Source organism: Elephas maximus, chromosome 5, assembly GCF_024166365.1.
Source record: "Elephas maximus indicus isolate mEleMax1 chromosome 5, mEleMax1 primary haplotype, whole genome shotgun sequence".
Lineage (NCBI taxonomy): Eukaryota > Metazoa > Chordata > Mammalia > Proboscidea > Elephantidae > Elephas > Elephas maximus.
The window spans coordinates 89,351,003-89,377,907 of record NC_064823.1 but is presented as its reverse complement, the minus strand read 5'-3'; the positions used below and the strand labels follow the sequence as shown (position 1 = coordinate 89,377,907).

The 26,905-nt window shown below is 38.2% G+C and overlaps 1 protein-coding gene and 1 pseudogene across 1 annotated transcript; both read left to right on the top strand.

The window, feature by feature from the left end:
* The window catches only part of LOC126077127 (UDP-glucuronosyltransferase 2B31-like), a 269,121-nt pseudogene that overhangs the window by 230,841 nt on the left and 11,375 nt on the right, over positions 1–26,905 (top strand).
* LOC126077141 (UDP-glucuronosyltransferase 2B31-like) lies at positions 677–9,127 on the top strand. The gene is made up of 2 exons (XM_049886180.1): positions 677–1,188; positions 8,974–9,127. The coding sequence occupies exons 1-2, from the start codon at positions 677–679 to the stop codon at positions 9,125–9,127; spliced, it is 666 nt and encodes a 221-aa protein (XP_049742137.1).

The window sequence follows — 26,905 nt, the reverse complement described above, 5'->3', positions numbered from 1 at the left end:
GAAATGTCCAAAATAGAAAAATCTATAGAAACAGAAAGTAGATTAGCAATTTCCTAGGGCTAGATGGAGAAGGAGGCTGGGAAGACTGAGAGAAGATGGGTAAGGGACACAGGATTCCTTTTTGGACGTGCTAAAATGTTCTAAAATTAATCGTGGTGGTGTTTGTACAACTCTGTGCATATACTAACAACCATTGAATTGTACAATTAAATTGATGAATTTTTTGGTATATGAATTATATGTCAATAAAGATTTTGCTAGATACAAAAAGTCTTGAACCATGATATCCAAAAATATCTTAATGCAATTGTATAATTACTTTTTCTTTAGTTCTTGTGTCAAGGAGACTGCAGTCACATGTGGCTTCAAACTGCCACAGTTCTTAACACTATTTTAGAAACTATTATATAACACAGATGACACCCAAATGTTAGGTCCTCGACTCTTAGCTGTGTGATAGCACTTACGATAAAAAGGATGTTAAGTACCCGCATAAAACACAAGGTCATCCCCCCTTTGCTTTTTTTGATCTTGGTATGCTCTGGCTATTTATATGATGTGTCTACTTTGCCTGTAAGACTTGTATTTTGACTATTGATTGATTTCTCCTGGAATATAAGTATGAGCAATAGCAAAAGGGAACAGCAATTCGAAAAGAAGAATTCATTTGAACAGGATGTCTATGAAATGGATGTCACTTCTGCTAATACAACTGAGTTGTTGCTTTAACTGTGGAACTTGTGGAAAAGTGCTGGTGTGGCCATCAGAATATAGCCATTGGATCAATATAAAGACAATATTGGATGAACTTATTCAGAGGGGTCATGAGGTGACTGTTCTAACATCTTCAGCTTCCATTCTTATTGATCCCAACACACCATCTGCTATTAAATTTGAAGTTTATCCTACATCTCTCACTAAAGATGATTTTGAGTTTCTTTTCATGAAATGGACCAGGAAATCGTCAAATGATCTGCCAAAAGACATATTTTGGGCATATTTTTCAGTAGTCCAAGAAATCACTGGGGAATATTCTGATTGTATTCAACAGCTCTTGAAAAATCTAGTTTTCATTAAGAAACTAATGATGAAATCACAACAATCAAGGGTTGATGTCATTCTTGCAGATGCCATTGGTCCCTGTGGTAAGCTGCTGGCAGAGCTACTTAAAATACCCTTTTTGAGGCGGTGCCAAGATGGCTGACTAGGTAGAAGCTACCTCGGATCCCTCTTGCAACAAAGGCTTGGAAAAAAAGTGAACCGATCACATACATGACAATCTATGGACCCTGACCATCAAACACAGATCTAAAGAGTTGACCTGAGTGACAGCGACTCAGCCAGCACAAACAGGCTGCACAATTATGCGGCAAATGAGAGAACGAGCAACCACGTGGGAGCAGCGACTGTTTTCGGAGCATGGAGCCAGAATCCCAGTCATAAAACCTTGGCGCCGGGCTTTGGACTAGGTGCAGGGGAGCTGAGCACAGCTTCCTGAGATGGCGCAAACACAGGACACAGCCCTAGCCTCCTGAAGGGACCTTGGGGGATGCCCAGCCAGTGCACGCAGGCAGCGCAGCAACGCGGCTGACATGAGGAGAACTCACTGGGAGGCAGTGACTGGTCTTGGACCCTGGAGTGCGGCATTCTAGCCAGGGAAACTTGGCGCTGGGTTTTGGACTGGGAACAGAGGAACTGACCACGGCTTCTGAGACAGCAGAAGCACAGGACGCAGGCCTGACCCTCGGAGAAAATCTCGACCCGGGCAACACACACAGGCTACACACCCCTCGAGAATCTCAGATGAAAGAGTCATCACCAAGCAAGATAAGTAACTTTGTCTATATTCCTGGGTGCTACTCTCTCCTATCTATCTGATCCCCACCCTCCTCTTCCCAGGCGGCTTCCTTAACATTGGAATTTCCTGGGCCAGAGAGTGAAGTGCTCTGCCATTTTTTGTTCTGTTTTTTTTTTTTTTGGTCTTTTGCTAACCCATTCTCCTGACCTGAGAGAAGCAGCTACAAAAAAACCAGGGATCGAAAATCCTTCCCTGACTTCCCAAAATTTGTCTAAAAATACAGAACCAGCTCCAGCCAAGCATATGAGATCCACCGTCTTGGGCTTTCATCCCTACAGGGAACAAGATGGCTATTATAATGCAAAGGCATTCTGATAGGGATCTGATTGTAACTGTTTTATCAGATTACTGGAAAGACAAGTTTCCCAGGTCTGAAATCTCTACCTATTAAACACAGCCCTCACTGACCCACAATAGGGAAGTGAGGGCTGAAGCTCCACCCAAACCAACTAGCCTCCTGCCATAGGGGTCTGAGGAGAGTGACACCTACCAATCTGTAGAGGTACACGCATTGGGTTCCTAAGGTACAGCTGCAAAGCCCACCCACCAAAGTGCTTTAGGAATAGAGACACACCTACCTCACTGGCACATGGGGGAAGCCTGTCAGCATCCTGTGCCCCAAGTGTGTACACAACTATCACCACTACTCCTCTAAGTGAACAGCTGACAGTATACACCACACAATTCGTAACCCAAAATCAGATTCTCCTCAAGAATTGTGAATGCACTCTTAGGTTTATATATCTGGTAACAGCCCAAACCACCTGGTAATAGGACATAAGTGATTCAACGGCTACAACAATCAAGACAGCACAATCTAGTAGCCCATCTACGTATACTGAAAGAAAACAAAACAAGAAAAGACTCAGTGAGTAAATATAAAATAAATCATTACAGTATCTTATAGATGGCTCGGGGACAGCAGACGATATCAAACTACATAAAGAAGCAGACCATGATTGCTTCTACAACTCCCCAAATTAAAGAATCAAAATCTTTCCCAAATGAAGATACAATCCTGGAATTGCCAGATGCAGAATAAAAAAACTAATTTACAGAATGCTTCAAGACATCAGGGATGACCTCAGAAATGAAATAAGGCAAATTACAGAAAAAGCCAAGGAACACACTGATAAAGCAGTTGAAGAAATCAAAAAGATTATTCAAGAACATAGTGGAAAAGTTAATAAGCTGCAAGAATCCATAGAGAGACAGCATGTAGAAATCCAAAAGATTAACAGTAAAATTACAGAATTAGACAACTCAATACGAAGTCAGAGGAGCAGAATCGAGCAATTGGAATGAAAAGTGGGGGAGGTGGAGGATAAGGGAATTGACACCAATATAGTTGAAGGAAAATTAGATAAAAGAATTAAAAAAAAAAAAATGAAGAAACCCTAATAAGAGTCATGTGGGAATCTATCAAGAGGAATAACTTGCGTGTGATTGGAGTTCCAAAACAGGGAGGGATAACAGAAAACACAGAATAGTTGAAGATCTGTTGGCAGAAAACTTCCCTGACATCATGAAAGACAAAAGGATATCTATCCAAGATGCTCGTCAAACGCCATATAAAATTCATCCAAAAAGAAAATCAGCAAGACCTATTATCATCAAACTTACCAAAACCAAAGGTAAAGAGGAAATTTTAAAAGCAGTCAGGAATAAAAGAAAGCTCTCCTACAATGGAGAATCAGTAAGAATAAGTTCAGACTACTCAACAGAAACCATGCAGTCAAGAAGGCAATGGGAGGACATACATAGAGCAGTGTAGCAGAAAAACTGCCAGCCAAGGATCATATATCCAGCAAAACTCTCTCTCAAATATGAAGATGAAATTCAAATATTTACAGATAAACACAACCTTAGAGAATTTGCAAAAACCAAAGAAAAGCTACAAGTAAAACTAAAGGAAATTGGTCAGAAAATCAATAATATCAGATACCAACACAACACAAGGCCACAGAACAGAACATCCTGATATCAACTTAAACAGGGAAATCACAAAAGCATATTAAGATTAATTTTATAAAGAAAAAAATGCTCAAAACAGGGAATCATTGAAGTCATTAAGTAAAAGATCATGATAATCAAAAGAAGGGACTGAATACAGGAGGCATAGAACTGCCATATGAAGAGGAAAACAAGGTGATATAGGATGATACATGTTATGTTTTTACTTAGAAAAATAGGAGTAAATATTAAGGTAACCACAAAGAGGTCTAAAAATTCCGTAACTCAAAATAAAAACCATGAAAAACATAACGACTCAGGAAACATAAATTCAACTACTATGAAAATGAGGAACACATAATTTACAAAGAAAAACGCCTCAGCACAAAAAACTAAGTGGAAAAATGAAATTGTCAACAACACACACATAAAGACATCAAAATGACAGCATGAAACACATACTTATCCATAATTACGCTGAATGTAAATGGACTAAATGCACCAATAGAGAGACGGAGAGTCTTAGACTGGATAAAGAAACACGGTCCGTCTACATGCTGCCTACAAGAGACACACCTTAGACTTAGAGAAGCAAACTAAAACTCAAAGGATGGAAAAAATTATAACAAGCAAACAACAATCAAAAAAGAGCAGGAGTGGCAAAATTAATTTCTCACAAAATAGACTTTAAAGTTAAAGCCACCACAAAGGATAAGGAAGGACACTAAGTAATGATTAAAAGGACAATTGACCAGGAAGATATAACCATATTAAATATTTATGCACCTAATGACAGGGCTAAAAGATACATAAAACAAACTTTAACAGAACTGAAAAGTGAGACAGACACCTCCACAATTATAATAGGAGACTTCAACACACCACTTCTGAAGAAGGATAGGACTTCCAGTAAGAAGCTCAATGGAGACACGGAAGACCTAATTGCTACAATCAACCAGCTTGACCTCATAGACTTATACAGAACACTCCACCCAACAGCTGCAAAGAATACTATTATTTTCTAGTGCACACGGAACATTCTCTAGAATAGATCACATATTAGATCATAAAACAAACCTTTGCAGAATCCAAAATATCAAAATATTACAAAGCATCTTCTCAGAACACAAGGCTATAAAAGTGGAAATCAATAATAGAAAAATTAGGGAAAAGATATCAAACACTTCGAAACTGAACAATACCATGCTCAAAAAAGACTGAGTTATAGAAGACATTAAGGAGGTAATAAAGAAATTCATAGAATGCAACGAGAATGAAAACACTTCCTATCAAAACCTTTGGGACAGAGCAAAAGCAGTGCTCAGAGGGGAATTTATATTGATAAATGCACACATACATAAAGAAGAAAGAGCCAAAATCAGAGAACTGTCCCTACAACTTGAACAAATAGAAAGCGAGCAACAAAAGAATCCATCAGGCAACAGAAGAAAACAAATAATAAAAATTAGAGTTGAACTAAACGAATTAGAGAACAGAAAAACATTTGAAAGAATTAACAAAGCCAAAAGGTGATTCTTAGAAAAAAATTAACAAAATTGACAAACCATTGGCCAGACTGACTAAAGAAATACAGGAAAGGAAACAAATAACCCGAATAAGAAATGAGATGGACCATATCACAACAGACCCAACTGAAATTAAAAGAACCATATCAGATCATTACAAAAAATTGTACTCTAACAAATTTGCAAAACTACAAGAAATGGATGAATTCTTAGAAATACACTACCTACCTAAACTAACACAATCAGAAGTAGAACAACTAAATAGACCAATAACAAAAAAAGAGATTGAACAGTTAATCAATAAACTGCCAAGAAAAAAAAAGCCCTGGCCTGGACGCCTTCACTGCAGAGTTCTACAAAACTTTCACAGAAGAGTTAATACCACTAATACTAAGGCTGTTTCAAAGCATAGAAAATGATGGAATACTACCTAACTCATTCTATGAAGCCACCATATCCCTGATACCAAAACTAAGTAAAGACACCACAAAAAAAAGAAAATTACAGACCTATATTCCTCATGAATATAGATGCAAAAATCCTCAACAAAATTCTAGCCAATAGAATTCAACAGCATATCAAAAAATAATCCACCGCCACCAAGTGGGGTTTATACCAGGTATGCAAGGTTGGTTTAATACTAGAAAAACTATTAATGTAATCCACCATGTAAATAAAACAAAAGACAAAAACCACATGATTTAATCAATTGATGAAGAAAAGGCATTTGACAAAGTCCAACACCCATTCGTAATAAAAACTCTCAGCAAAATAGGAATTCAAGGAAAATTCCTCAACGTAATAAAGGGCATCTATACAAAGCCAACACGAACATCATTCTAAATGGAGAGAGCCTGAAAGCATTTCCCTTGAGAATGGGAACCAGACAAGGATGCCCTTTATCACCGCTCTTATTCAACATTATGCTAGAGGTCCTAGACAAAGAAATAAAGGGCATCCGGATTGGCAAGGAAGAAGTAAAATTATCTCTATTTGGAGATGACATGATCTTATACACAGAAAACCCTAAGGAATCCCCCAGAAAACTACTGAAACTAATAGAAGAGTTTGGCAGAGTCTCAGGTTATAAGATAAACATACAAAAATCACTTGGATTCCTCTACATCAACAAAAAGAACATCAAAGAGGAAATCACCAAGTCAATACCATTCACAGTACCCCCAAGAAGATAAAATACTTAGGAATAAATCTTACCAAAGATGTAAAAGACCTATTCAAAGAAAACTACAAAGTACTAGTGCAAGAAACTAAAAGGGACCTACATAAGTGGAAAAACACCTTGCTCATGGATAGCAAGACTTAACATTGTAAAAATGTCTATTCTACCAGAAGCCATCTATACATACAATGCACTTCCGATCCAAATTCCAATGACTTTTTTAATGTGATGGAGAAACAAATCACCAACTTCATATGGAAGGGAAAGAAGCCCTGGATAAGTAAAGTATTACTGAAAAAGAAGAAGAAAGTGGGAGGCCTCACTATACCTGATTTCAGAACCTATTATACAGCCACAGTAGTCAAAACAGCCTGGTACTGGTACAACAACAGGCACATAGACCAATGGAACAGAATTGAGAACCCAGATATAAATCCATCCACATATGAGCAGCTTGTATTTGACAAAGGCCCAGTGTCAGTAAATTGGGGAAAAGATAGTCTTTTTAACAAATGGTGCTGGCATAACTGGATATCCATTTGCAAAAAAATGAAACAGGACCCATACCTCCCACCATGCACAAAAACTAACTCCAAGAGGATCAAAGACCTAAACATAAACACTAAAACAGGAAAAAAAAAAAATAGGGACAACGTTAGGAGCCCTAATACTAGGCATAAACAGAATACAAAACATTACTGAAAAAGACGAAGAGAAACCAGAAAACTGGAAGCTCCTAAAAATCAAACACCTATGCTCATCTAAAGACTTCACCAAAAGAGTAAAAAGACCAGCTACACATTGGGAAAAAGTTTTCAGCTATGACATCTCCGACCAGCACCTCGTCTCTAAAATCTATACGATTCTGTTAAAACTCAACCACAAAAAGACAAACAACCCAATCAAAAAGTGGGTAAAGGATATGAACACACACTTCACTAAAGAAGATATTCAGGCAGCTAACAGATACATGAGAAAATGCTCTCGATCATTAGCCATTAGAGAAATGCAAATTAAAAGTACAATGAGATTCCATCTCACTCCAACAAGGCTGGTGGGAATGTAAAATGGTACAACCACTTTGGAAATCTATCTGGTGTTTTCTTAAAAACTTAGAAATAGAAGTACCATACAACTCAGAAATCCCACTCCTCGGAATATACCCTGGAGAAATAAGAGCCTTTATATGAACAGATATGTGCACACCCATGTTTATTGCAGCTCTGTTTTCAATAGCAAAAAGCTTGAAGTAACCAAGGTGTCCATCAATGGATGAAAGGGGGAATAAATTATGGTATATTCACACAACGGAATACCACGCAGTGATGAAGAACAGTGACGAATCTGTGAAACATTTCATAACATGGAGGAACCTGGAAGACATTATGCTGAATGAAATTAGTCAGATGAAAAAGGACAAATATTGTATAAGACCACTATTACAAGATCTTGAGAAATAGTATAAACTGAGAAGAACACATACTTTTGTGGTTACGAGGGGTGGGATGGAGGGAGGGTGGGAGACAGTTATTTACTGATAAGTCAGTAGATAAGAAGTACTTTAGGTGAAGGGAAGGACAATACTCAATACATGGAAGGTCAGCTCAACTGGACTGGACTGAAAGCAAAGAAGTTTCCAAGATAAACTGAATGCTTCGAAGGTCAGCAAAGCAAGGGCAGGGGTTTGGGGACTATGGCTTAAGGGGACTTCTAAGTCAATTAGCATAATATATTCTATTATGAAAACATTCTGCATCCCACTTTGAGGTATGGCGTCTGGGGTCTTAAATGCTAACAAGCGGTCATCTAAGATGCATCAATCGGTCTCAACCCACCTGGATCAAAGGAGAATGAAGAATGCCAAGGTCGCACGATACCTATGAGCCCAAGAGACAGAAAGGGCCACATGAACTAGAAACTTACATCATCCTGAGACCAGAAGAACTAGATGGTGCCCGGCCACAACCAATGACTGCCCTGACAGGGAACACAACAGAGAACCCCTGGGGGAGCAGGAGAACAGTGGGATGCAGACGCCAAATTCTCATAAAAAGACCAGTCTTAATGGTGTGACTGAGACTAGAAGAATCCCAGCAGTCATGGTCCCCAAACCTTCTGTTGGCCCAGGACAGGAACCATTCCTGAAGACAACTCATCAGAAATGGAAGGGACTGGACAATGGGTTGGAAAGAGATGCTGATGAGGAGTGAGCTACTTGTGTCAGGTGGACACTTGAGACTGTGTTGGCATCTCCTGTCTGGAGGGGAGATGGGAGGCTATAGAGTGTTAGAAACTGGCAAAAGGGTCACAAAAAGAGAGACTGGAAAGAGGGAGTGGGCTGACTCATTAGGGGGAGAGTAAATGGGAGTATGTAGTAAGGTGTATATAAGCTTATATGTGACAGACTGACTTGTTTTGTAAACTTTCACTTAAAGCACAATAAAAATTATTTAAAGAAAAAAAATACCCTTTGTGTATTGTGTCATGTTCACTATTGGCTACACATTTGAAAAGTACAGTGAAGGACTTTTAACCCCTCCTTCTTATGTACCTATTGTTATGTTAGAATTACAAGATGGAATGACATTCTTGGAGAGCATAAAAATATGATATATGTGCTTTACTTTGACTTTTTGTTCCAGATATCTGAGAAGAAGAAGTGGGATCAGTTTTACAGTGAAGTACTAGGTAGGTCATGTTTTTAGTTGATAGAATGAAATCTTAACTTTCCTTGTGTCTTTGATTTTGAGTTTGTGTAAATAAGAAGAGAGAGGAATTTGACTTTTGTAAGTAAAAAATGAAATGATCTATCAATCTCACAAATATTTTAGAGAGGTTTCTATTACAGAGTCAGTTGGAGGAACCCGATAGACCATCACAAAGACAACAGACACCTGAAAGTCAGAAACTCAAAAATTAAGACACTTAGAATTTCTTTAATTAATTGCATATCTATTTTAATGTACTTTTATCTTTGAAAAGTCATTATAAACCTCAGTGAATGTCTGGATGATAACAGAAATGTAGATTGAAGAGTGACACATGGTTTCTAGAAAAACTGTCGATGTAACAAAAACCTGTTGCCGATGAGTCTATATTGACTCATAGAGATGCTATAGGACAAATTAGGACTACTCCATAGTATTTCCAAAGAGCTGCTGGTGGATTTCAACCACTGACCTTCTGGTTGGCAGCAGAGCTCTTAACCACTGTGCCGCCAGGGCTCAAACTATCTATGTAGCATTGGAAAAATAACTTCTTCTATAGCTCAGTTTTCTTATTCATTAATTGAAATATTTTTTCCATATTACCTTCTGAGGATTCCTTCTCAGTTGAGAGATAAAATGGCTCTATCCCAAATTTAAAAAATTTATACTTTTTGTCTACAACATTTTATTAATCTGCTAACCAAATAGCCATAGTCCAGATAATATAATTCTGCACAACTTGTTTCTAGCGAACCCTAACGATTCCACAATTTTTCACTAAGTGCTTACAACTCATCTTTCTTACAGGCCCATCAAGCTTTTGAAGGGTTGACATACAAGTTATTAATCTGTATTCTTTGGAAACTATGTGTCTCTATTAAAAAATAAAAATCACATCTATTTCCATAATTTTATTGAAAAATTTCCAGTTGTTAATTGCCAAGAGTTTTATTTGTTAATAAAATTTTATTCAGCTCTGAACTTGAACCAGATGTAGTAGTTGATACAAGGAACTGAGCCATACTTACAAAACCTCACAGTTTAGTTGGAAAACTGAGCGTCAAGGGACTGACTTAGTAAATTGTAGAAACTAGACTTAGTACTTCGGGAAAAGGTGTTTCCATGTCTGTGGTAGGATTGATTGGGGAGCTCGAATTCTAGTTGTTTGCATTATTGCATGTGTTATTTTTGCAACTTTGTTGTTGTTGTTTTTGGGTGCTATCTAGTCAGTTCTGAGTCATAGCGACTGTGTGTACAACAGAACAAAACACTACCTGGATCTGGGCCGTCCTCATAATTGTTGTTATGCTTGAGCCCATTGTTGCAGCCACTGTGTCAGTACATCTTGTTGAGGGCCTTCCTCTTTTCTTCTGACCCTGTACTCTGCCAAGCATGATGTCTTTCTCCAGGGACTGATCCCACCTGATAACATGTCCAAAGTACTCAAAAGGTAGTCTCGCTTTCCTTATTTCTAAGGAGCATTCTGGTTGTATTTCTTCCAAGACAACTTTAGAGAAACCAAATGCATATTTAATTCTGGTTGTATTTCTTCCAAGACAACTTTAGAGAAACCAAATGCATATTTAATTCTACAGTGCCTTAGGTTTAATAACTGTTTATGATGGTGAATATACTGATGTGGCATTAGAGATCTAAGTCTCCTCTCATACTTTTAAACAACTTTAGCTGCATTATTCCAAGCTCCCTTCTGAAAATTTCTGATACCTGGGTGACAATTTTCTGAAGTTGCCTCTACCTTTTGTTTCTCTCTTTTCAGGAAGACCCACTACATTATGTGAGACAATGGGAAAGCTGAAATATGACTCATTCGAACTTACTGGGATTTTGAGTTTCTTCGCCCACTTTTGCCACATTTTGATTTTGTTGGAGGGCTCCAGTGCCAACCCGCCAATCCCTTGCCTAAGGTAAACCTGTTACTGTCGGTTTTGTATTTTCAATTGAAATAGTTCTACGGAATTTTAAAAAGAGAATATATACATTTTGGCAAAGAGGTGAACCTGGATGAAACACTTAAATTTTGTTGTAAGGATTTAGGCTTTTCACCAGTATTGTAGCTTAGAGGAAGACCATTCCTAAACAATATAAATGGGTGAGCATAAATGGGTGCTCCCAACAATATTTGCAGCCAACCCAAAGTGTTTTTCTTCAGTGCCTTGGTTTACAGCATTGAAACTATTCATCATTTGAAAACTCAGGGTTTTACATCTTTGAGAATAAAAGGAATTGTTTAGTGTATCTATGAAAGGAAGTGTTTTCTGCTGTATATCAGCCCTATAGTAAAACTCCGTTTCTGTATTAAAAAAAAAAAAAGTTGCCTTTGAGTCGATTTCAACTCATAACAACCCTATAGAACAGGGCAGAACTGCCCCACAGGGTTTCCAAGGAGTGGTCGACCTTGGAACTGATTTGAACTGCAGACCTTTTGATTAGGAGTCGAATGTTGAACCACTGTGCCAGCAGAGCTCCACTGAGTATATAGGTATCTACATCATAGCTGCCTGATAAAATGAACAAAGAAAATGTATCCCGTGCATCTAATAAGGACAATAAATTCTGTATACATAATAAAAATCAACTAATTCTACCAATTTTTTCTGAAAATTCTCTTTGTTCAAAATTACAAAATCATTCTGTCAGCATATAGAATAATATACCTTATGAAGGAAAGGAAGAAACTAATATATTTTAAATTAATATTACAACTTTAAGACATAAGTAAAAAGCAATCATTTTTGCACTAGTAAGCAGTCTATTAAGAGATCCATTTTGTCTACCTTCTTATTGGCAGCAACATAAAACTGAGATCCTATTCAAGGACTAAAAGTCAAAACTTATCTCGAGTGCAAATTGTTTAGGCTATATGGAATATCTTTTGTAGAGTTCAAAAGTTGTGGTATGATTAATGATAATTTTATCCAATCGAATCTTATTGGGGAAAAATTTTCCTATTCACGTTAAAGGAAAATGACAGTGTTAGGAGGAGGAAGAAACAGAGGACGTAAAGGACAATGAAGAGTACCACAATAGTTAAAATATTTATAGTAAATTTTATTTAAATTGAAGAAACAATATGGACATTCCAATATGTAACTACAAACGTATATTCATGGTTTTTAAATGGAAGTCTTATGACTATTTCATAGAAATTCCAAACTCAAAGCTTTTTTTTTAATATTAGAGATTCTTAACCTCTGGACAATAAGGGGTATATTAGGGGAATATTTGGGAAACTAAGAGAAAGTTTAAGATGTGACATAGTAGGGTTACGTAACTTAGAGAAATATGGAAATACAATCATCACCACCATAACTAACTTTTCTTAGTGTTCATAGTTAGGAAGTAAAATGCTAATGACTCCCAACTGAAAGAATTCTTCAGAAAACGTTCTGGAATAAAAACATGTGATGTATTAGAACTATGATCAAAGAGGTGTCATTATGTTGATTCCAAATCATGGTGATCCCATGTGTATCAGAGTAGATCTGTGCTCCATAGGGTTTTCCTTGGCTGATTTTTTCAGAATAAGATCACTGTGCCTTTCTTTTGGCGCATCTCTAGGTGGACTTGAGCTTTTAGCCTTTTGGTTAGCAGCTGAGCACAGTAATCATTTGCACTGTGCTGAGACTCCAGTAGAAATATAACTGTATGGAATTAAAACTGAGTTAAGACCCTGCTGTGATCCCTCCTTTCAAGAATGTATAATAGTAGTTAACAACTATAAATGAAGAGTCAGGATTCCTCTCACTACTGTGTAGTAGCTTAATTTCATTTCTAGCTTCCACAAGGCACATACATAAACAAATTTACACAAATATACATCATAGAGGCCATAGATTGCATATCACACATCTCCTTCCAAAGGAACTGATTGATTAATTATGTTAAAAAGCAGCCACTATTATGATAATTTCTATCAATACTTGAAGATCCCTCTGTGGCGCAAACCTACAAAACAAAAGGCTGGCAGTTCCACCCTACCAATGGCACTCGGAAGAGAGGTCCAGAGATCTGCTTCCATAAAGATTACAGCCAAAAAATCCCATGGCACTCAGTTCTACCCTGTAACACATAGGGTTGTCGTGAGTAGGAATCGACTCTGCAGCAACAGCTTTGGTTTTGTTTGTCATTGTTTGATTTTTTCTCTTAAGTTGTTTGTCAACAAATTGAAACATATTGTTCAATGTTTTTTTGCTGTTTCATGATGAAGCAATTTCTTTCTTCATAGGAAATACAAGAATTTGTCCAGAGCTCTGGAGAATATGGTGTTGTGGTGTTTACTCTTGGGTCAATGGTCAGGAACATTACAGAAGAAAGGGCCCACATGATTGCATCAGCCCTTGCCCAGATTCCACAAAAGGTAGATAAAGTGTCTTAATGGTGAGCAACTACTTCCCTAGTCTCTTCAACTCTATAAAGTCTCTGATTATAGAAATTGACTGCAGAAAGGTAAACTATCATGATAACAACTATTTATCTCAAATTTTAGTTTGAAAACAGAAATTTTGGTGATAGATGTTAATATGATGTCTTTTTAACTGATAATTACTTCAGCAATAACATTATAATGCGAAATACATGTTTCATAGTTGCAGTGTGAAGTTTTGGCATTATAATGATGTTGTGGCCAGGTATACAGGAATCACTGAATTCTGTCCTGTCATTTGCTCCTCTTTCTTGCAGGATTCCTGAGGTCGCTATACTTACTGCAGACATTATCAGAAAAGAGTACTAGAATTTTAATTTGGTTGTTAGAATACTAGGTCACATATAAAAGTAAAAAATATTTCACAAAACAATAAAGTCTGGGGAACATGACACTCTAGACAGAAGCACCATGCCATCCCTTTGCAGCAAAAACCTGAAAAACTAAGTAAAACAGATACAAACATCAATCCTGAAGTCCTAAGCATTGAAGACAAGATAAAGAACTTGATCAAGCACCAGATGCAATAAGAAGCAGACAGAGAAGGGAGAATTAGGACAGTTATGGAGTGGAGGTCCCCTACCAGCTAACATGGTACTGACTTGTCACCTTGGACTATAGCCAGCAAGGAACACAGACAGGGAATACGGAAAGGCAACTTCATAGAACTCCTACCAGAAGACAGAGCACCCAGTAACCAGGGATATGATCATCCACCTCCACACTTCTTCCTTCTAGTTGGCCTCTACAGCTTTTCTACAGGCCACTGTCACTCGACCAGAGAAACACCAGCTCACTTCCACCCAAGTCTACCCCGCCCTCACAGGTCAGCACCTTCAGCACCATTTTTTGTTGTTGTTTTTTTTTTGTTTGTTTTACCTTTCTTTGTTTTTTCTCTCACTCTTCCTTCCTTTCCCTTCTTCTGGCCAGCTGGCCCTGTGTGCAGTCCCCACCACTTCTTGAAGGGCTGTGCAACGCTGTTCAGACAGAGAGCCACCGGCCAGGCCTCTCCAGTTCTATGCCAGATTCACCAGCCAAGTCTGTAACGTACTTTTTTTTTTCAGTTTCTTCTCCTTTTCTCTTTCTTCCTTTCCTTTCTCCTGCCCACTTAACCCTGTACACTGCCCCTGTCCCTTCTTAACAGGCAATGTTGCACTGCTTGGCTAGAGAGCCACTGGCACACTAACTCCCCAGGCCCATTCTGCCCCCAACAGCAAGCTCCTTTACTGCCATATTTTTGTTTGTTTCTTTCTTTTCTCTCATTCTCTTCCTCCCTTCCTTTCCTTCTCCCATCCACCTAGCCCTGAACACTACCCCCCCCTTTTTTGAGAGGCTATGCTGAACCTCTCAGCTAGAAAACCTCTGGCACACAGCCTCCAAGGGTCTACACCTCCCCCACAGGTAAGCTCCCTCAGCACCATATTTTATTTTTCTTTATTGTTCTCTTCCTTTTTCCTTCTCTCTCTCACCTAGGCCTTATGCTACCCCCACCTCTTCCTGAAGGGCCATGTCACTACACCCAGTAAGAGAGACATCAGTGAACTGCCACCAACTTCCAAGGCACCTCTAATGGCCAACTGCCTCAGCAACATATTTCTATTTGTTGTTGTATTTGTATTATTGGTTTTATTTTTTTTGTTTGTTTCATCTCTCGCTTCCTCTTTTTCCCTTTCCTTTCTCCTGCTGACCTACACTGTACACCACCCGTGCCCCTTCAGGACAGTCCAAGCTACACCACTCAGCTAGAGGGCCACTGGCACATGGTCCCCCCAGGTATGCCCTACTCCATGCACCAAATCTTTCCACGACTCCATTTTATTTACTTTATTTTTGCTCTGTCTCTCTCTCTTCTTTCTGTCACACACTTAGCTCCACACATCATATCCTCTCCCGTCTTTGCTGCCTATCTACACTGTGTGCTGAGCACTGTGCACGTGACAGGCAGCAGCATATTCACCCTAACCTTGGTGCATATACACATGCAGCCCTCGTCCCCTGAAGTGACCTTGGGAGAAGCCCAGCCAGTGCATGCAGGCAGCACAATGATGCAGCTGACTGGAGGAGAAGTCACCGGGAGGCAGTGACTGGTTTTGGAGCATGGAGTGTGGCGTTCCAGCCGTGGAACCTCAGCACTGGGCTTTGGACTGGGAGTGGAGGAGCTGCCACAGCTTCTGAGACAGCACAAGCACAGGACAGGGCCTGACACTCAGGGGCAATCTTGACCCACCCAGCACACATACACAGGCTACACGCCCCGCGGGAATCTCAGATAAAACAGTCATCACCAAGCAAGATAAGTAACTTTGTCTATATTGCTGGGTGCTACTCTCTCCTATCTATCTGATCCCTACCTTCCCTGCCCCAGGTGGCTTCATTAACATTGGAATTTCCTGGGCCAGTAGTGAAGTGCTCCACAGTTTCTCTCTCTCTCTCTTTTTTTTTTTTTTTTTCCTTTTCCTAACCCGTTCTCCTGACCTGAGAGAAGCAGCTATTAAAAACCCAGGGACAAAAAATACTTCCCTGACTTCCCTAAATTGGACTAAAAATACAGAACCAGCTCCAGCTAAGAATACAAGATCCACAGTCTTTGGCTTTCATCCCCACAGGGAACAAGGTGGCTATTATAATGCAAAGGAAATTCTGATAGAGATCTGACTGTAATTGTTTTAGCAGATCACTGGAAAGACAAGTTTTCCAGGTCTGATATCTCTACCTATTAAACAGACCCCTCACTGATCCACAACCAGGAACTGAGGGCTGAAGCTCCACCCAAACCATCTAGCCACCTGCCAAAGGGGTCTGAGGATACTGATACCTACCAGTCTTTAGAGGTACATCCATTGGGTGCCTAAGGTACAGCTGCAGAGTGCCAACAAAAGCACTTTAGGAAGAGAGACACACCTACCTCACTGGCATGTGGGGGAAGGCTGTCAGCATCCTGCCCATTCCTGGAGTGTGAGCTTCTGCTGCTACTAGAATCTAGTGCACACAACTATTACCATTACTCCTCTAAGTTAATAGGTGACAGTCTACACCACACACTTGGTGACCCAAAATCAGAACACTTAAGCTGATTCTACTCAAGAATAGTGAATAGACTCTTAGGCTTATATATCTGGTAACAGCCCAAACCACCTGGTAATAGGACATAAGTGATTCAAAGGCTACAACAATCAAGATAGCACAATCTAGAAGCCCATCTGTGTATATTGAAAGAAAACAAGACAAGAGAAGACTCAGTGAGCAAATACAAAATAAAGCATTATAATATCTTATAGGTGGCTCAGAGACAGCAGTTAATATTAAACCACATAAAGAAGCAGACCATGATTGCTTCTACAACTCCCCAAATTAAAGAATCAAAATCTTTCCCAAATGAAGATACAATCCTGGAATTGTCCGATGCAGAATATAAAAAAACTAATTTACAGAATGCTTCAAGACATCAGGGATGACCTCAGAAATGAAATAAGGCAAATTACAGAAAAAGTCAAGGAACACACTGATAAAGCAGTTGAAAAAATCAAAAAGATTATTCAAGAACATAGTGGAAAAATTAATAAGCTGCCAGAATCTATAGAGAGACAGTATTCAGAAATCCAAAAGAAAACAGTAAAATTACAGAATTAGATAACTCAATAGGAAGTCAGAGGAGCAGAATCGAGCAATTGGAATGCAGAGTGGGGGAGGTGGAGGATAAGGCAATTGACACCAATATAGTTAAAGAAAAATTAGGTAAAAGAGTTTAAAAAAAAATGAAGAAACCCTAAGAGTCATGTGGGAATCTATCAAGAAAAATAACTTGCGTGCGATTGGAGTTCCAGAACAGGAGTGATAACAGAAAACACAGAGAGAATAGATGAAGATCTATTGGGACAAAACTTCCCTGACATCATGAAAGACGAAAGGATATCTATCCAAGATGCTCATTGAACCCCATATAAGATTGATCCAAAAAGAAAATCACCAAGGTATATTATCACCAAAATTGCCAAAACTATACATAAAGAGAAAATTTTAAGAGCCAAGAATAAAATAAAAGCCACCCTCAAAGGAGAATCAATAAGTTCAGACTACTCAGCAGAAACCACGCAGTCAAGAAGACAATGGGATGACATATATAGAGCATTGAAGGAGAAAAACTGCCAGCCAAGGATCGTATATCCAGCAAACCTCTCTCAAATATATGAAGGTGAAATTAAAACATTTACAGATAAACACAAGCTTAGAGAATTTGCAAAAATGAAACCAAAGCTACAAGGATTACTAAAGGGAATTGTTTGGTCAGAAAATAAATAATACCAGATACCAGCACAACACAAGGTCACAGAACAGAACATAGCCTGATATCAACTCAAATAGGGAAATCACAAAAACAAACTAAATAATTTTAAAAAGAAAAAAATGCTCAAACAGTGAATCATTGAACTTACAATGTAAAACATCACAGTAATCAAAAAGAGGGACTAAATACAGGAAGCTTAGATCTTCCATATGGAGAAGAAAACAAGGCGATATAGGACGATACAAGTTAGGTTTTTACTCAGAAAAATAGGGGTAAATATTAAGGTAACCACAAAGAGGTCTAACAATTCCATAATTCAAAACAAAAACCACGAAAAACATAACGACTCAGCAAACATAAATTCAACTACTATGAAAATGAGGAAAACACAATTTACAAAGAAAAACGTCTCAGCACAAAAAAACCAAGTGGAAAAATGAAATTGTCATCAACACACATAAAAAGGCATCAAAAAGACAACACTAAACTCATACTTATCTATAATTATGCTGAATGTAAATGGACTAAATGCACCAATAAAGAGACAGAGAGACTCAGACTGGATAAAGAAACACGATCCATCTATATGCTGCCTACAAGAGACACACCTTAGACTTAGAGACACAAACAAACTAAAACTCAAAGGATGCAAAAAAATATATCAAGCAAACAACAATCAAAAAAGAGCAGGAGTGGCAATATTAATTTCTCACAAAACAGACATTAAAATTAAATCCACCACAAAGGATACAGAAGGATACTACATAATGTTTAAAGGGAAAATTGACCAGGAAGATATAACCATATTAAATATTTATGTGCCCAATGACAGGACTGCAATATACATAAAAAAAAACTTGAAAAGAGAGATAGACACCTCCACAATTATACTAGGAGACTTCAACACACCACTTTTGGAGAAGGATAGGACTTCCAGTAAGAAGTTCAATAGAGACACAGAAGACCTAATTACTACAATCAAACAACTTGACCTCATAGACTTATACAGTACACTCCACCCAACAGCTACAAAGTATACTTTTTTTTTCTAGTGCACATGGAACATTCTCTAGAATAGATCACATATTAGGTCATAAAACAAACCTTTGCAGAGTCTAAAACATAAAATATTACAAAGCATCATCTCAGACCACAAGGCCTTAAAAATAGAAATTAATAACAGAAAAATCAGGGAAAAGAAATTAAATACTTGGAAGCTGAACAATACCCTGCTGAAAAAAGTCTCAGTTATAGAAGAAATTAAGGAGGGAATAAAGAAATTCAAAGAATGCAATGAGAATGAAAACGCCTCCTATCAAAACCTCTGGGACACAGGAAAAGAAGTGCCCAGAGGTCAATTTATATAGATAAATGTACATATACATAAAGAAGAAAGAGCAAAAATCAGAGAACTGTCCTTACAACTTGAACAAACAGAAAGCGAACAACAAAAGAATCCATTGGGCACCAGAAAAAAACAAATAATAAAAATTAGGGCTGAACTAAATGAATTAGAGAAGAGAGAAACAATTGAAAGAATTAACAAGGCCAGAAGCTGGTTCTTTGAAAAAATTAACAAAATTGATAAACCATTGGCCAGACTGACTAAAGAAATACAGGAAAGGAAACAAATTACCCGAATAAGAAACGTGATGGGCCACATCACAACAGACCCAAGTGAAAGTAAAAGAATCATACCAGATTACTATGAAAAGTTGTACTGTAACCATTTGCAAACCTAGAAGAAATGGATGAATTCCTAGAAAAACACTACCTACCTAAACTAACACAATCAGAAGTAGAACAACTAAATAGACCCATAACAAAAAAAGAGATTGAAGAGGTAATCAAAAAACTCCCAACAAAAAAAAAAACCCTGGCCCGGACAGCTTCACTGCAGAGTTCTACCAAACTTTCAGAGAAGAATTAACACCACTACTACTAAAGGTATTTCAAAGCGTAAAAAATGATGGAATACTACCTGACTCATTCTATGAAGCCACCATATTCCTGATACCAAAACCAGGAAAAGATACCACAAAAAAAGAAAATTACACACCTATATCTCTCATGAACATCGATGCAAAAATCCTCCACAAAATTATAGCCAATAGAATTCAACAACATATCAAAAAAATAACCCACCATGACCGAGTGGGATTTATACCAGGTATACAAGGATGGTTTAATATTAGAAAAACCATGAATGTAATCCACCATATAAATAAAACAAAGGACAAAAACCACATGAATTTATCCATTGATGCAGAAAAGGCATTTGACAAAGTCCAACGCCCATTCATGATAAAAACTCTCAGCAAAATAGGAATTGAAGGAAAATTCCTCAACATAATAAAGGGCATCTTTACAAAGCCAACAGCCAACATCACTCTAAATGGCGAGAGCCTGAAAGCATTTCCCTTGAGAACGGGAACCAGACAAGGATGCCCTTTATCAACGTACTTATTCAACATTTTTCTAGAGGTCCTAGCCAGAGCAATTAGGCTAGACAAAGAAATAAAGGGCATCCAGATTGGTAAGGAGGAATTAAAATTATCTCTATTTGCAGATGACATGATCTTGTACACAGAAAACCCTAAGGAATCCTCCAGAAAACTACTGAAACTAATAGAAGAGTTCGGCAGAGTCTCGGGTTATAAGATAAACATACGAAAATCACTTGGATTCCTCTACATCAACAAAAAGAACATTGAAGAGGAAATAACCAAATCAATACCATTCACAGTAGCCCCCAAGAAGATAAAATACTTAGGCAGAAATCTTACTAAAGATGTAAAAGACCTATACAAAGAAAACTACAAAGTACTAGTGCAAGAAACTAAAAAGGACCTACATAAATGGAAAAACATACCTTGCTCATGGATAGGAAGAATTCACATAGTAAAAAGGCCTATTCTACCAAAAGCCATCTATACATACAAGGCACTTCCGATCCAAATTCCAATGACATTTTTTAATGTGATGGAGAAACAAATCACCAACTTCATATAGAAGGGAAAGAAGCCCCGGATAAGTAATGCATTACTGAAAAAGAAGAAGAAAGTGGGAGGCCTCACTCTACCTGATTTCAGAACCTATTATACAGCCACAGTAGTCAGAACAGCCTGGTACTGGTACAACAGGCACATAGACCAATGGAACAGAATTGAGAACCCAGATATAAATCCATCCACATATGAGCAGCTGATATTTGACAAAGGCCCAGTGTTAGTTAATTGGGGAAAAGATAGCCTTTTTAACAAATGGTGCTGGCATAACTGGATATCCATTTGCAAAAAAATGAAACAGGACCCATACCTCACACCATGCACAAAAACTAACTCCAAGTGGATCAAAGACCTAAACATAAAGACTAAAACGATAAAGATCATGGAACAAAAAATAGAGACAACCTTAGGAGCCCTAATACAAGGCATAAACAGAATACAAAACATTACTGAAATGATGAAAAGAAACCAGATAACTGGGAGGTCATAAAAATCAAACACGTATGCTCATCTAAAGACTTCACCAAAAGAGTAAAAAGACCAGCTACAGATTGGGAAAAAATTTTCAGCTATGACATCTCTGACCAGCGCCTCATCTCTAAAATTTCTATGATTCTGTTAAAACTCAACCACAAAAAGACAAACAATACAATGAAAAAGTGGGCAAAGGATATGAACACCGACTTCACTAAAGAAGATATTCAGGTGGCTAGCAGATACATGAGAAAATGCTCTGGATCATTAGCCATTAGAGAAATGCAGATTAAAACTATGATGAGATTCCATCTGACTCCAACAAGGCTGGAATTAATCCAAAAAGCACAAAATAATAAATGTTGGAGGGGCTGCAGAGAGATTGGAACTCTTGTACACTACTGGTGGGAATGTAAAATGGTACTACCAGTTTGGAAATCTATCTGGCATTTTCTTAAAAAGTTAGAAATAGAACTACCATACAACCTAGAAATCCCACTCCCTGGAATATACCCTAGAGAATTAAGAGCCTTCACACAAACAGATATATGCACACCCATGTTTATTGCAGCTCTGTTTCCAATAGCAAAAAGCTGGAAGCAACCAAGGTGTCCATCAATGGATGAATGGGTAAATAAATTATGATATATGCACACAACACAATACTACGTAATGATGAAGAACAGTGACGAATCTGTGAAACATTTCATAACATGGAGGAACCTGGGAGCCATTACGCTGAGCGAAATTAGTCAGAGGCAAAAGGACAAATATTGTATAAGACCACTATTATAAGATCTTGAGAAATAGTATAAACTGAGAAGAACACATACTTTTGTGGTTACAAAGGGGGAGGTGGGGGGGTGGGAGAGGGTTATTTACTGATTAGTTAGTAGATAAGAACTGCTTTAGGTGAAGGGAAGCGCAATACTCAATACAGGGAAGGTCAGCTCAACTGGACCGGACCAAAAGCAAAGAAGTTTCCGGGATAATCTGAATGCTTCGAAGGTCAGCGGAGCAAGGGTGGGGGTTTGGGGACTATGGCTTAAGGGGACTTCTAAGTCAATTGGCAAAATAATTCTATTATGAAAACATTCTGCATCCCACTTCGAAGTGTGGCGTCTAGGGTCTTAAATGCTAACAAGCGGCCATCTGAGATGCATCAATCGGTCTCAACCCACCTAGATCAAAGGAGAATGAAGAACCCCAAGGTCACACAATAACTATGAGCCCAAGAGACAGAAGGGGCCACATGAACCAGAGACTTACATCATCCTGAGACCAGAAGAACTAGATGGTGCCCGGCCACAACCAATGACTGCCCTGACAGGGAGCACAACAGAGAGCCCCTGAGGGAGCAGGAGAACAGTGAGATGAAGACCCCAAATACTCATAAAAACTCCATACTTAATGGTCTGACTGAGACTAGAAGAATCCCGGCAGTCATGGTCCCCAAACCTTCTGTTGGCCCAGGACAGGAACCATTCCTGAAGACAACTCATCAGACATGGAAGGGACTGGACAATGGGTTGGAGAGAGATGCTGATGAAGAGTGAGCTACTTGTATCAGGTGGACACTTGAGACTGTGTCAGCATCTCCTGTCTGGAAGGGAGATAGGAGGGTATAGAGGGTTAGAAACTGGCAAAATCATCATGAAAGGAGAGACTGGAAGGAGGCAGCGGGCTGACTCATTAGGGGGAGAGTAAGTGGGAGTTTGTAGTAAGGTGTATGTAAGCTTGTATGTGACAGACTGACTTGATTTGTAACCTTTCACTTAAAGCACAATAAAAATTATTAAAAAAAAAAAATACCGTGGTCTGGGTGAGGCACAACTTAGTCTTCAAGTTGATGTCTTTGTTTTTCAACACTTTAAACAGAACTTTTGCAACAAATTCGCCCAGTGCAATACATTATTTGGTTTCTTTTTTTTTCTTTTTAATTTTTATTGTGCTTCAAGTGAAAGTTTACAAATCAAGTCAGACTCTCATACAAAAACTTATAAATATCTTACTGTACACTCCTAATTGCTCTTCCCCTAATGAGACAGCACACTCCTTCCCTCCACTCTCTCTTTTCATGTTTATTTGGCCAGCTTCTGACCCACTCTACCCTCTATCTCCCCTTCAGACAGGAGATGTCAACATAGTCTCATGTGTCTACTTGACCCAAGAAGCTCATTCTTTACCAGTGTCATTGTATTTCCCATAGTCCAGTCCAATCCCTCTGTGAAGAGTTGGCTTTGGGAATGGTTCCTGTCTTGGGCTAACAGGAGTGTGGGGACCATGACCTCTGGGGTCATTTTAGTCTCAGTAAGACCATTAAATCTGGTCTTTTTACAAGAATCTGAGGTCTGCATCCCACTGCTGTCCTGCTCCCTCAGGGGTTCTCTGTTGTATTCCCTGTCAGGGCAGTCATCAGTTATAGCTGGGCACCATCTAGTTCTTCTGGTCTCAGGCTAACGTAGTCTCCGCTTTATGTGGCCCTTTCTGCCTCTTGGGCTTATAATTACCTTTTATCTTTGGTGTTCTTCATTGTCCTTTGCTCCAGGTGGGATGAGAACAATTGATGCAAATAAGATGGACGCTTGCTAGTGTTTAAAAATCCAGACACCACTCTCCAAAGTGGGATGCAGAATGTTCTCTTAATAGATTTTGTTATGCCAATTGACTTAGATGTCACCTGAAACCATGGTCCTCAAACCCCCACCCGGCTATGCTGGCCTTCAAAATGTTCAGTTTATTCAGGAAACTGCTTTTGGTTTAGTCCACTTGTGCTGACCTCTCCTGTATTGTGTGTTGTCTTTCCCTTCACATAAATGAGTCTACTGTCTAATTAGTGAAAATCCCTTTCCCTCCCTTCCTCCCTCTCCTAACCATCAAAGAATATTTTCTTCTCTGATTAAACTATTTCTTGAATTCTTATATTAGTGGCCTTATACAGTATTTGTCCTTTTGCATCTGACTAATTTCACTCAGCATAATGCCTTCCAGGTTCCTCCATGTTATAAAGTTTCACAGATTCATCATTGTTCTTTATCGGTGTGTAATATTCCATTGCATTAATTTGCCATAATTTATTTATCCATTCTTCCATTGATGGGCACCGTGGTTGCCTCTATCTTTTTGCTATTGTAAACACTGCTGCAATGAACATGGGTGTGCATATATCTGTTGGTGTAAAGGCTTTTATATCTCTAGGTTATATTCCAAGGAGTGGGATTGCTGGATGGTATGGTGGTTTTATTTCTAGCTCTTTAAGGAAGCGCCAAATCACTTTCCAAAGTGGTTGTATCATTTTACATTCCCACCAGTAGTGTATAAATCTTCCAGTCTCTCCACAACCTCTCCAAGATTTGTTATTTTGTGTTTTTTGGATTAATGCCAGCCTTGTTGGAGTGAGATGGAATGTCACTGTAGTTTTGATTTGCATTTCTCTAATGGCTAATGATTGTGAGCATTTCCTCATGTATGTGTTAGCTACCTGAATGTCTTCTTTAGTGAAGTGTCTATCATATCTATTGCCCATTTTTTAATTGGGTTGTCTTTTTGTAATTGAGTTTTCGCAGTATCAAGTAAATTTTAGAGATGCCAATCAGAAATGTCATAGCTAAAAACTTTTTATCAGTCAATCGGTAATCTTCTTATTCTTTTGATGAAGTCCTTGGATGAGCATAGGTGTTTGATTTTTAGGAGTTCCCAGTCATCCAGTTTCTCTTCTGCATTGTTAGTAATGTTTTGTATACTATTTATGCCATGTATTAGGGCTGCTAACATTGTCCCTGTATTTTCTTCTATGATCTTTATTCTTTTAGATTTTATATTTAGGTCTTTGATCCCTTTTGAGTTAGCTTTGGTGCATGGCGTGATGTAAGGGTCTTGTTTAATTTCTTGCAGATGGATATGCAGTTAAGCCAGCACTATTTGTTAAAAAGACTTTTCCCCATTTAACTGACTTGGGCCTTTTCAAAGATCAGCTGCTTATAGGTAGATGGATTCATGTCTGGATTCTTAATTCTGTTCCATTGGTCTATGTATCTGTTGATGTACCAGTACCAGGCTGTTCTGACTACTGTAATGGTATAATAGCTTCTAAAATCAGGTAGAGTGAGGCCTCCCACGTTCTTCTTTTTCAGTAATGCTTTACTTATCCAGGGCCTCTTTCCCTTCCATATGAAGTTGATGATTTGTTTCTCCATCTTATTAAAAAAATGTCTTTGGAAATTGGATCAGAATTGCATTGTATTTATTGATGGCTTTTTTGATAGAATAGACATTTTAACAACGTTAAATCTTCCTATCCATAAGCAAGGTGTGTATTTCCACTTGCAGTAGTGTCTTGTATTTTTTTTTTTTTTTTTGTATAGGTCTTTTACAATCTGGTAAGATTTATTCCTAAATATTTTATCTTCTTGGGGCTACTGTAAATGATATTGATTTGGTGATTTCCTCTTCGATGTTCTTTTTTTTGCTGTAGAGGAATCCAACTGATTTTTTGTACGTTTATCTTGTATCTTGATACACTGATGAACTCCTTCACTAGTTTCAGTAGTTTTCTTGAGGATTCCTTAGGTTTTTCTGTGTATAAGATCATGTCATCTGCAAATAGAGATACTGTTATTCCTTCCTTACCAATCTGGATGCCCTTTATTTCCATATGTAGCCTAATTGCTCTACCGAGGATCTCCAACCCAATGTTGAATAAGAGTGGTGGTAAAGGACCTCCTTGTCTGGTTTCCATTCTCAAGAGGAATGCTTTCTGACTCTCTCCATTTAGGATTTTTGCATCTAAGTTCAAAATGGATATAGGTGTATAATTTTTTTTGTTTTTTTTTGTGGTGTCTTTATATGGTTTTGGTATCAAGGATATGCTGGTGTCATACGTTGAGTTTGGGAGTATTCTGCCCTTTTCTGTGTTCTGCAATACCTTTAGCAGTAGTGGTGTTAATTCTTCTCTGAATGTTTGATAGAATTCTGCAGGGAAGCCACCAGGGCCAGGGCTTTTTTTTGTTGTTGTTGAGAGCTTTTTGATTAACTTTTCAATCTCTTATTTTGTTATGCACCTATTTAGTTGTTCAACTTCTGTTTGTGTTAGTTTAGGTAGGTAGCGTGTTTCTAGGAATTCATCCATTTCTTCTAGATTTACAAATTGTTAGAATACAATTTTTTGTAGTAATCTGATATGATTCTTTTAATTTCAGTTAGGTCTGTTTTAATATCGCCCATCTCATTTCTTATTCAGGTTATTTGCTTCCTCTCCTGTGTTTTCTTTTGTCAGTTTGGCCAATCGTTTATCAATTTTGTTAATTTTTTTAAAAGAATCAGCTTTTGGTCTTGTTAACTCTTTCAATTGTTCTTCTGTTTTCTATTTCATTTAGTTCTGCTCTAATTTTTATTATTTGCTTTCTTCTGGTGCCTAAGGGTTTCTTTTGTTGCTCTCTATTTTTTCAAATTGTATTGACAATTCTTTGC

Coding starts and splice junctions, on each gene's coding strand:
- LOC126077141 (XM_049886180.1), top strand. CDS start 677: ATGTCTATGAAATGGATGTCACTTCTGCTAATACAACTGAGTTGTTGC. Junction 1,189..8,973: donor AAAATACCCTTTTTGAGGCG/GTGCCAAGATGG, acceptor AATTATTTAAAG/AAAAAAAATACCCTTTGTGT.